This window comes from Lepidochelys kempii, chromosome 4 (assembly GCF_965140265.1).
Source record: "Lepidochelys kempii isolate rLepKem1 chromosome 4, rLepKem1.hap2, whole genome shotgun sequence".
Taxonomy (NCBI): Eukaryota; Metazoa; Chordata; order Testudines; family Cheloniidae; genus Lepidochelys; species Lepidochelys kempii.
This window is the reverse complement of record NC_133259.1, coordinates 73404044-73416635: the sequence shown is the minus strand read 5'-3', so window position 1 is coordinate 73416635 and position 12592 is coordinate 73404044. Positions and strand designations below refer to the sequence as shown.

At 45.6% G+C, this 12592-nt stretch overlaps 1 protein-coding gene across 2 annotated transcripts in view; it reads left to right on the top strand.

Annotated features, from left to right (window-relative positions):
• Positions 1-12592, top strand: part of GPM6A (glycoprotein M6A) — a 344803-nt gene that overhangs the window by 278819 nt on the left and 53392 nt on the right. For both annotated transcript variants that reach the window (XM_073341667.1, XM_073341666.1), the window contains exon 2: positions 787-979. In XM_073341667.1, coding sequence (XP_073197768.1) covers positions 787-979 — 193 coding nt within the window. The remainder of the gene's footprint in view (positions 1-786; positions 980-12592) is intronic.

Sequence of the window (12592 nt, the reverse complement as noted above, 5' to 3'; positions counted from 1 at the left end):
TTTCATTTTCTAGGTCCTTTTCTGATTTCACTTAGACTGGTGTAAATCAGGAGCAATGACCCTAAAGTAAGTGGAGTTATACTGGTGTAAAAGGCAAACCAGGCTCTAAGTGTGCACATGTGGGGATTTTTTATCAGCACTATTGTCATTGTAGTATCTGAGTGCCAAACAATGTGTTTATCCTCACTCCAACATGCCAATGAGGTATTATCACTGTTTTACAGAAGGGAACTGAGACACAGAGAGACTAAATGACTTGTCCAATCTCGCACACATAGTCTAAGGTGTAAGAGGGAATATAATGTTCTCCTGAGCCTCAGGCCACTGCCCTGATTACTGTACCATCCTTCCTCTCTGGTTTTGTTTAGGTCCTCTTCTATAATCCAACTAGAATAATGATTATAGGTTTAGCCTAGTTTCAGTGTGTTAATCTGCTCTGAATAGAAACACCAGAAGCACATAAAATACAGACGATTCACACTGCTTAATAGTTTCCTTTTAGTCAGGATTGGTGTAGTGTAGTGTAGTGGGTCAAACAACAATTGAGAAGGCAGAAGAGCTGAATGAATCGCTCTCCGTTTTCTGATGCTGAGGACAGTGACAGTGTAGAGAAGGTTGTATTGCTGGTGGCTGACATGCTCTCTCCTTGGCCTGCAATCTTCAATTTTCAGAGTGCATATGCCATATACATGAACGCAAATATTGCCTTACATCAAAGAAGGTGCTGGTGCTTTTGGAATAGCCAGACAATAAAAAGTGTTACAGTATTATTTTCTTCCTATGCAGGGTGCTTTGAGTGCTGCATCAAGTGCTTGGGAGGTATTCCCTATGCCTCATTGATTGCCACCATCCTGCTGTATGCTGGGGTCGCACTCTTCTGTGGCTGTGGACATGAAGCACTCTCGGGAACTGTCAACATTCTGCAAACCTACTTTGAGATGGCAAGAGCTGCTGGGGACATTATTGATGTCTTTACCATGTAAGCATTGTTTAACCTTTTGTGACTTTGCTTTTAGGTGGCTGACAATTAAGAAAAGGGAGAAAAATGAGATTCATGAAGGTAATCTTAAATAAAAAACACAGATCATATAACCCAAGTACATGCAATAGTATAAGATAAGCACAGCAATTGTAATTCTAATAGGGCTAATATCTTTGCTTTCTACAAGTAATTTGTAATAAACTTTCAAATCTAGTAGTAATTTTTAGCTATTGATTACTCAATAATTGATGTAATTTTTAGCATTAATGTATTTTGTGATCTTTATGGATGTTTCCCAGATTTATAAGTTTTATTAAATGGATTAAGTAATTACAATGCGTTATGTAATATATAAAAATATTCATTCATTGTAAGTAATTCACTGTAAACATCCGTCATAGTTTTGCTTTGCATAAGTAATTAACTTTGATACCTATCAAACACATTTCCATGGGGTTACAAATAATTTAGAAAAATGGTAATCATTACTAAAAGCCAAATGTTCTAGCAAAGATGGAAGAGGGATGGGAAAGCCATACTCCTGTCATAGCGGGGGGTATGGAGACCCCATGCACAACTACACAAGCCAGACAATGAGGACTCCACATTTGCCAATCATTCAAAACTCATGAGTCTATCCCCGCAAAATCATATGATTGACTTAAAAATCATTAGACTTTGTTTTTTAAATAATCAATGTTGGGTTCTTTTTATTTTCCTTCTTGTTTTTGAGCCTTTAGGGTTCACGTTTTCAAGCTTTCTCTGCATCTATGAAGGCTAGAAACTTACTTTGTTAAGTGACAGCTGAGATAATAACACAACTTCAGGAGCTGGGGCTTTAAGAAAACCCCCAAATGTCATGAGACTGACAATAAAATCACAAGAGTTGACAACACTGGACTCCACAGGTCTAGAAGACAGGGAATGAGCAGAGTTCAGAAGCAGCTGCTGGACAAGGCATGCTCCTTTCTCCAACCTGTGGAAATTCCCCCTGGAAAAACTTATGGAGTTGATTGTTGTTCATTGCAGCATCAACTTTCTCTCTGTGTCATTTTGCAACCTAGTTGCAAGGTGGGAGGATCCCAGAGCTCGGGCTCCAGCCCTAGTCTGGAAGTCTAGACAGCAATTAAATAGCCCTGCAGCCCAAGTGCCGCAAGCCTGAGTCGGCTGGCACAGGCCAGCTGTGGGTTTTTCTTTGCTGTGTAGATGTACCTTCCAAGCCTGCATCAGCTGGCATGGGCTCGCTACTGGGCTAAAAGTAGTATTATAGACTTTCCCGCTCAGGTTGGAGACTGGGCTGTGAAACCTGGTGAGGGGAGTGTCTCAGAGCCCAGGCTCCAGCCTGAGCAGAAACATCTACACTGCTACTTTGAGCTCTGTAGCTCAAGCCCCAGGAGCCCAAGTCAGTTGATCCTTGCTCTGAGACTCCCTGCCGCTGGGTGTTTTCGCAGTGTATATGTGCCCTAATACAATATCTTAATCAAATCTGAAATAAAATGACACAACTAAATGGTGGCTCTTCTGTTCCTCCCTTCCTCGTAAAAAACATCCTCTTCTCAGGAATTTGAAAGCAAGTTCTGATGCATATGGGCCTAGCCAAAGCTGAAGGACCATACGTTTCATTTATGGGGAGCATCATTGTCCCTCCCTGAACCCTCACAGAGAAGCTATGTGATTTCCCCACAATCACAGAGAAAGACAGTGACAGAGCTGGAAATAGAATCCAGATCTCCTGGCTAGTACAGTCCTGTCCTATCACCGCCCTGCCTTATTGTGCAAGGATTTTCTTCATAGGCACTGCAATATTGCTTGTTGGATTAGTCAGCAAGAGGCATTCATGCAAATCAAGTAAATCACCACTTTGCTATATCCAGATTTCATCACCTTAGGAGTGAGGGTTCTGAGCTTGTTATCTGATCTCACTGTTCTGCAGTGTAGTTTATAGAGCAGCTGGGAAACATGTGGCTTCTGCTATTTTTTTTATGCCAGCATTTAGAATAATGTGTATAACTTGACTTCACAGCTAAGGTTCAGTGTTATCACTGAATGAAAGATCAGTCATTTTATTAGACTGTAACTTATTTTATTAGTCTCTCGGAACCCATTAGTGCAGAACTGCTGCAAATCAATGCTTTCAGTTCATAGCTAGTTTTCCAGGTTCCCCTGTCAAAATCTTAAGTGAAAGTATCAGTCAAGGGCCACAGTTCAAATGTAGATAATTCACTGGAAATGATGAAGGAGCTCTAAAGCCAAATTTATTTTTTTCTTGAAATCTAATTCATAGAATCATAGAATATCAGGGTTGGAAGGGACCCCAGAAGGTCATCTAGTCCAACCCCCTGCTCGAAGCAGGACCAATTCCCAGTTAAATCATCCCAGCCAGGGCTTTGTCAAGCCTGACCTTAAAAACCTCTAAGGAAGGAGATTCTACCACCTCCCTAGGTAACCCATTCCAGTGTTTCACCACCCTCTTAATGAAAAAGTTTTTCCTAATATCCAATCTAAACCTCCCCCACTGCAACTTGAGACCATTACTCCTCGTTCTGTCATCTGCTACCATTGAGAACAGTCTAGAGCCATCCTCTTTGGAACCCCCTTTCAGGTAGTTGAAAGCAGCTATCAAATCCCCCCTCATTCTTCTCTTCTGCAGGCTAAACAATCCCAGCTCCCTCAGCCTCTCCTCATAACTCATGTGTTCCAGACCCCTAATCATTTTTGTTGCCCTTCGCTGGACTCTCTCCAATTTATCCACATCCTTCTTGAAGTGTGGGGCCCAAAACTGGACACAGTACTCCAGATGAGGCCTCACCAATGTCGAATAGAGGGGAACGATCACGTCCCTCGATCTGCTCGCTATGCCCCTACTTATACATCCCAAAATGCCATTGGCCTTCTTGGCAACAAGGGCACACTGCTGACTCATATCCAGCTTCTCGTCCACTGTCACCCCTAGGTCCTTTTCCGCAGAACTGTTTATTATTATTTTATTGTTTATTATTATTTAATTATTTGGCTTCTTCCACTGGCTGCCCAACCCTGCCCCGCCCCAGCCTTACTTAAAAGCACTTGCTTCCTTGGCAGCCTTTTCATTGATCTCTGACTCCAGCTCATTTTTCTGTACGTTAGATCCAAGATAAAATCTTGAGGGAGAGCAAACTTTTTCACTGAAAGCAATGAGGTGCCATCTGTAACTGGACAAGCTGTGCAATACTGTTTCCTGCCTTTCTGTTTGATTTTAATACATATTAGTATGCCCTTAAAGGTAATTTTCTAGGGAGAGTCAGTGATTGGTGATTTGTCACAACATAGTTCAGCAGGTCCAAAATGCCCTTTGTAAATGATGTTGTCTTGAAAGTCAAGAAAGAAGCAAAATTCTGTAAATAATGAAAATTCTCCCTTTTATGATTTCTTGCCTCTCCATCAGTGAACTGTCACAATAGATAGACCTTCTGATCTCAAGTAAAAAATAGAGAAAAATTATGAGAAAAGCCATCCTAAGTGATCAGTTTTTCTCTGTTTTAAGAAGCTTTTTTCCTTAGTGCTGTCAGTGATGTGAAATGTTTCTGTGTGACCCAAAGTGTGCCCCTCATTGAAAAATATACAAAACGGATTGTGTAATGGAACTCATTGTGTTGAAATGTATTTAATCATGCTTATGGTTTCTCTCTGGTTTATTGACATGTTGGTTTCAGTATGTCATGCAATCTAAAAATCAATCTACATGTGAAAGCTGTTCTGTGTGGTTGGTAGATAAAGGTCTTTTTACTGCAGCCATGACTACATTTGTGCAAAACCCTTACAACATAATTGATAGGCCACCCTTTATTTATTATGACATTTCATTCTTCTCAATGCATTTACAATCTTAGATTATTTTCTTATATTAAGTTTTATTTTTTATAATCATGCAGTGCAATTTATGTAGCTATAAGCACTCACTGCTATCTAAAAGCAGGAGCAGCCACATATAGAGGAAAGCACGCCCTGTGGATAGCACAGACCTGTTCTTGCTAGGCTGGAAACAAAAATGCTAAAGTCTAATAACATTTCTTCTTCTAAACACCAGGGCTTCTCATGGACAACAATGGCTTGGCAGCCTCATTAGCTGATACAATTGCTGTTTGTTGCAGCCTTTGAAAAATGGTCCAGATCCATGTGGGTTTTTAATTAACAACTTCCCATAAGAAAAATAATAATCCCATCTCCACTTCTAGAATTATATAATGTAAAAAAAGAAAATGAAGAAAGAGCACAATACAATGACGGTTTAAAATGAGTGAGGCTGCAAACCAAAACAGAGAAACGACCAGAACCCAGAAACCACGCAAGAGGCAGTGTTAGCTGTGGCAAAATACTTTGTTCGCCTCAGTAGGCTCAGTCCTTTTTAGCCTTGGAGACTCAGGTTTGGGGCAAGGCGAATTCTTATAGGTGGCACAGGATCCTGCTACTCCTCTCCTCAGTCAGTCCCTTGTGCTTGTTTTCCTTCCCTTCTGGGGAGCGAGTGCAGCCTCCCTACTGGGAAGGTTTGGTGTCTTGCTGCAAACAACCTACTGGCAGCTTCCCTGCTCCCCTCACTCTCCCACTCCTACTACCCAGGGGAGGGTTTAAAAAGGTCCCAAGTAGTTGGAGTCAGCTGAACCTAATTGGTTCCCTTGCAACCCCTTTTCCAGCTGAACCTTATTGCCCCATGGTTCTCTCTCCTCAGCGGATAGGGAGGGGCCTTTTAATCCCCTGGGACTAATTACTACCCTCCTTTTGTAGCTGTTTGTCCTGGGTTTACCACATATTTCCCCCCCCAGCACTATGGGGTTGGGCTACTTGGGTCGGCAAACAGTGCACTCTCGACAGGCCATCCGCATTGCCATGTTGGATTCCAGACCTACGTTGTACTCCGAAGTGGAGGGGTTGAAGCGACAGGAACCATCTCATCACTCTGGCATTTTTGTCTTTACTTTGGTGCATCGACTGCAGAGGGGCATGGTCCATGACAAAGGTAAATCTCTGTCCCAGTAGATAGTAGCGGAGGCTTTCTACCACCCATTTTACTGCCAGGCATTATTTTTCGACAACAGTGTATTTCCGTTCCCTAGGCAGGAGCTTCCTACTGAGGAAGAGGATGGGGTGTTCGTCTTCCCCGACCATTTGTGAAAGTACCACCCCCAACCCTACATCAGAGGCGTCGGTTTTTAGGATAAACTCCTTCCCCCAGTCTGGGGCCACAAGTATGGGGTCAGTGCAGAGGGCCATCCATAGATCTGAAAAAGCGTCTTCAGCCGCCGTCATCCATAGCTTACTATGTCTGGGCTCCGAGCTTTCGTTAGGTCCATTAATGGGCATGCCCTGGTGGCAAAGTGGGGAATGAACCATCTATAGTACCCCACTAGTCCCAGGAATTCCCTGACCGGTTTTTTTCGGAGTGGTCGGGGCCACTTCTGTTTTGCTTCTAACTTGTTGAGTTGGGGCCTCACCATGCCCCTCCCCACTATATACCCGAGTTATTTGGCTTCAGCTAGCCCGAGCGAACATTTGGAGGGGTTTGCCGTCAGCCCTGCCTTCCTCAGGGTATGCAGCACTGCCTCCACCTTCTCCAAGTGTGTCTCGCAGTTGGGGCTATATATGATAACGTTGTCGAGATAGGCTGCTGCGTACTTGCCATGTGGTCACAACAGTTTGTCCATGAGCCTTTGGAAAGTAGCGGGCGCCCCATGCAACCCAAAGGGGAGGACAGTATAATGATATAGTCCCTTTGGAGTTGCAAAGGCTGTCTTCTCTTTGTCGGCCTTGGCCAGGGGGATCTGCCAATAGCCCTTGGTCAGGTCAAGGGTAGACATAAACCATGCTTTTTTCAATCTGTCAATTAGCTCATCTATCCGGGGTATAGGGTATGCATCAAACTGGGACACCTCATTCAGCTTTCGGAAGTCGTTTCAGAACCTCACGCTGCCATCCGGCTTAGGCACTAAAACCACTGGACTTGACCATTGGCCATGAGATTCTTCAGTGACTCCTAAGGCCAGCATTTTCGTGACCTCTGTCCTGATCCCCTCTCTTTTGGCCTCCGGGATCCGGTATGGCTTGACGTTCACCTTCACACCAGGCCCTGTGAGGATGTGATGGTGAACCTCAGTAGTCCTGCCTGGCTTTTCTGAGAACACATCCTGGTTGCATTTAATCAGGCTGATCACTTCAGGCTGATCACTTGCTCTGGAGTCATCTCCGGGGATATTCCCACTTGGTCGGGCTGGTAGCTTTTAGGGGATGGTGCCCCTAGCGCAACCACATGTGCTTCTCTATCCTGCCATGGTTTCAGCAGGTTTCTATGGTAGATCTGCTCCAGCTTCCGGCAACTCGGCTGTCGGACCTTATAGTCGACTTCTCCTATGGCTTCTGTTATCTCATATGGCCCCTGCCACCTGGCCAGGAGCTTGCTCTCTGCCGTGGGTATGAGCACCGTTACCCGGTCTCCCACCTGGAACTTCCGGGTTGTTGCTTGGTGATTGTAGTATGTCCGTTGGGCCCCTTGGGCCTTCTCCAGGTGTTCGCGCACAAGGGGGGCGACTTTGGCTATCTTGTCTTTCATTTGCAATACATGTTCAACGATATTTCTCTCTGGGTTCGGCTGTTCTTCCCAGCCTCTTTGGCCATGTCCAATATGCCCCTGGGGTGGCGACCATATAACAGCTCGAATGGGGAGAATCCAGTGGAAGCTTGGGGAACTTCCTGTACAGCAAACAGCAAGTAAGGCAGCAGGGCATCCCAGTCTTTCCCGTCATAACTAACCACTTTCCGTAGCATGTTCTTCAATGTTCTATTGAAGCGTTCGACAAAACCATAGGTCTGGGGATGATCGACTGACGCCCTGAGGGTCCGCAAATGCAGCATTGTACATAGGTCCTTCATTAACTTAGACACAAAGAGGGTCCCTTGGTCTGTCAGGATCTCTTTAGGTATCCCTACTCTGGAAAAAATCCAGACTAATTCTTTGGCTATGGTCTTGGACGTAGTGTTCCGTAGGGATATCGGGTGGCATAATCTAGTACTACCAGAATGTACTGATGACCCCGGGCTGACCTCTCCAGTGGCCCTACTAGATCCATAGCTATTCGCTCAAATGGAATTTCAATAATTGGTAGAGGTACCAAAGGGGCCCTTAGATGTGGTCGGGGCCCAAATAACTGACATTCCGGACAGGAGGTACAATATCGCCGGACCACCACATAAATGGCAGGCCAAAAAAACCTCTGCAGAGTCCAATCAAGGGTCTTATCTATCCCTAGATGGCCCCCAAACTGATGGCTGTGGACAAGATCCATCACACCCCTCTGATGCTTCTGTGGGACCAAGAGGAGTTCTACGACTTGCTCTTGGACCCAGACTACTCTGTATAGCAGATCACCCTTAATCACATAATATGGCCCTGGGCCCTTGACTCTCCTCTCCACGGGGACCCCATTTACCTTGACTACTACTTTATGAATATTGTGGTATATTGGATCATTGGCCTTATCCTGATGAAAATTCCCAAGTGAGGTCCCCATTTGTCCAAACTCAGGGGGATCTACCTCTGTCTCCCCCTCGGGGAAAACTCCCAGGGAACTAGGTCCAGCTATTGGGTCGTTGATATCCTGCCCCGCCCCACCGTTCTTTGAGCCACCTCTTTCCCCTACAAGCGTAGATTTCTGGTACTGGGTCAGGATCCTCATTCCCCTCCTTTTATCTGCCCTCCGTTCCCTCTGAGTCTTCCGGGGCTTTCCTGGTGGGGAGAACAAATCCTGGCCAAATTAGTGGAAGGCTGGGGTGGGAGGTGGGGTTATCTATCTGGGCCACCCCCTGGGTCCCGGGTTCATTATTTTCTTCCACCTTCTCCCCAGGGAGTAGGCTATCAAATCCCGGGAAGTCTTATCCAATAAGGACTGGGTAGGGGAGTTTCGGAACTACTCCCACCGTCACCTTAGTGGGGTTTCCGAGACTTCTATTTTTACGGGGATGATCGCATAGTAACTGACATCCCCATGTACATAGGATATTCCTGAGCATTTGGCCTGGGATAGTTGGTCCTGCCCGACCAGCTTTCCTGAGACCAGTGTGATTGCACTTCCCGAGTCTACTACTAACGCGGTGGTCTCTATACCATTCATCTTAATGGGTCTAATGTATCTATGAGGGACCATTGCAACCCCAACTAGACTTATTAGATCACATGGTCCCCCTATATCTCCCAGTTTGCATTGCATGGGCTCTTCTAGATTTGGGCATTGGGCAGCGATATGCCCCAATTCGCCACATGCATAACATCGGTACCCTGCTTGGGGCAGCCCCCGACTTTTCGGGCTACTGGGCTTTATCCCCCGAGCCTTTCTCCCCAAGTCCTCAAGTCTCTCTGGGACCTCTGGCCGCTCTTCAGCCTCCTTCCTCCCCTCCATAGTCCGGTCTGGTGCTAGGGCAAACCAGGGCCTCGGCGCAGAGACTTGTCTCCAATTCTGGCGCCTTCCTTCCCCGGTGGTCCGCGAAAGTTCTTGGGCTGCTACATGTCTCTCTACAAGGGCAACTAGTTCATCACAGGAGGAGGGATCGTTTGGTGGACCCACCCCCGTATGTCTGGGGGCAACCCCCTCACGTACCTGTCCAACACAAGGATTTCCACTATCTTCTCTGGCCCATGGGTCTCGGGGCGGAGCCACTTCCGGGCGAGGTGGATTAAATCAAATAGCTGGGACCTCGGCGGTTTGCTGTCCCGGTATTTCCACTCATGGAAGCGCTGGACCCGTATGGCTGACGTCACACCTGACCTTGTCAGGATTTCCGCCTTCAGCTGGGGGTAATCCATGGCTGTCTCTGTGGTCATGTCGAAATAGGCCTTCTGGAGCTCCCCATACAGAAATGGAGCCAGGATAACTGCCCACTGGTCTTGGGGCCAGGTCCCTTGCAGCGCCGTCCTCCCGAAGGCGAGGAGATATGCCTCTATGTCGTCGTCCGTAGTCATCTTCTATAAATAGTTGCTTGCCTGCAGCAGCCGGATCCCTTGGGGCCCATGCTTCAGCGTGGTCAGAGCTTTTAACTGGTTCACTGCTTCATTCAGGGTGGCTCGATCTTGGGCCACCTGGTTCATCAGTAATTGGTTCGTCTCCTGTTGGATGCATCCTGACTCTTGCTGGGCAGCCATCTGCACCCTGGTAGCCTCTTGTTGGGCCGCAGTGGCCTGTACCAACGCCTTCACTACATCCTCCATTTTTTTTTTTTTTGTGATTTACCCTGCACTGAGATGGCTTGCCACAGAGCATTACTCACTCACCACAACCCACTTCTGACACCATGTGTGGCAAAATACCTTGTTTGCCTCAGTAGGCTCAGTCCTTTTTCGCCTTGGAGACTCAGTTTTGGGGCAAGGCGAATCCTTATAGGTGGCACAGGGTCCTGCTACTCCTCTCCTCAGTCAGTCTGTTGTGCTTATTTTCCTTCCCTTCTGGGGAGCGAGTGCAGCCTCCCTACTGGGAAGGTTTGGTGTCTTGCTGCAAACAGCCTACTGGCAGCTTCTTTGCTCCTCTCCATCCCTAACTCTCCACCTCCTACCACCCAGGGGAGCGTTTAAAAAGATCCCAAGTAGTTGGAGACAGTTGAACCTAATTGGTTCCCTTTCAACCCCTTTTCCAGCTGAACCTTATTGCCCCATGGTTCTCTCTCCTCAGTGGATAGGGAGGGGCTTTTTAATCCCCTGGGACTAATTACTACCCCCCTTTTGTAGCTGTTTGTCCTGGGTTTACCACATAGCATTTGTAAAAAGAACAGTTGCTATTATTAATGTGTTGTATTCTGATAGTGCCCACAATGTGTCTAGGCTCTACATACACTCACGCTCTCTCTCTCACTCACACACACACAACAGAGGAAACAGTCCCTTCCCGAAGAAGTCACAATGTGGAGGCAGTGAAAACCCACATGTGAAATTGGAAAATACATATTTACTATTCATATTTCAAAAACAAAACATAAGGTCAGATCCTCAGCTGGTACATATTGGTATAGCTTTATTAGTGAACTGAGTCCGGAAAAATCTTCATTAGCGAGACGGGTTATTAAATAAAAGCAGCCAGGATGAGATGAGGTTTGTTGGGGAAGAAGCAGGGCTGGATGGGATGATATCAGAGACAGTCACAAAGGTTGCTGCAGTGCAGGGAAGTGGACCTGGGGAAGCGCTGATTTGATAACTTATCCTGGACCCTAAAAACTCTGACTGTAGTCCATGGAACATGACAACAGTTCTAGTGTGGGATTTGTTTTTGTGTAGAATCTTCAGTCTGAAAAACCTCTTGTCTATTTTTGGGTTCCATCTGAATGGAGAGACAGTCATGTTAAACGTCCACAAACCAAAATAGCCTGAATGGATCAAAACAACAGACTAAATGATCATTTTTATTGTCCAGGTAGAATAGGTTGAAATAGGCACCATCTTCATGATTCAGCCCCCTCTGCCAATCATTGCTTCATGTATATATTGTTAATAAACTGGACAGTTCTAACACATTTTTAATCGGCAATAAATCTCACTTTTTTTTTTTTTAACTAGGACCAACCTTGTATGGTATGGTTCTCTGAGTGACCTCTCTGATACTTCACTTCAAGTTGTCCCAAACTTCTTCAATATCATCTGTATCCTGGGGCTTTCTCCAAATAGCTATTTTCAGGCAGTTCAACAAATGTTGGAAAGAGGAGGGAGTAAGAGACATAGGAGACGGCATCCGCAAGGGACTAACAGTATGAAATAATCAGCTATGTTTCATATTCTAACCACAACTGTAGTTTTGGTCTGCTGAGATGTAAAGGGATTATTTCCCTTAAGATTTAAAGGGATTGCATCAATATAAAACTGGTCATTTAAATTCTTCTGAGAACTGATCTTATGACACTTACCGTACCATGCCACCCTTATTCCTGTGCTGGTGCCTTCAGAGCTGGGCAGCTGGAGAGCTGTGGCTGCTGACTGAGGGCCCAGCTCTGCAGGCAGCAGCGCAGAAGTAAGGGTGGCAATACCATATTATGCTGTCCTTACTTCTGTGCTGGTACTGGCGGTGGCTCTGCCTTCAGAGCTGGGCTCCTGGCCAGCAGCCACTGCTCTCCAGCTACCCAGCTCTGAAGGCAGAGCCACCACCAGCAGCGCAGAAGGAAGGTAGTAGCCTCTGCAGCTCCCTCTATAATAACCTTGAGACTACCCCACAACTCCTTTTTTGGGTCATGATCCCTACAATTACAACACCGTGAAATTTCATATTTAGATAGCTGAAATCATTATATTTATTATATTAAAAATCCTATGACTGTGAAATTAACCAAAATGGGCCGTGAATTTGGCAGGGCCCTACAAATAGGACTACTTGTTTTCTGTCGGGCTATCTCTATCTACAATATAAACTGAAAAAACAATAATGAATGTAACTGTATTTTTTAATACCGCTGATATAAACTAGCTAGCAAAGGTTCTAGCAAGATGAGAAATGGATCAAATGAAACTTGTATGAACTCAGAAATTTATGCATATTGCTGCGCTCAGTTTGTAATTATTATAAATATTTTGTCCTTACAAAATAAATAGGCATTGGGTTGGCTCAATGTGGC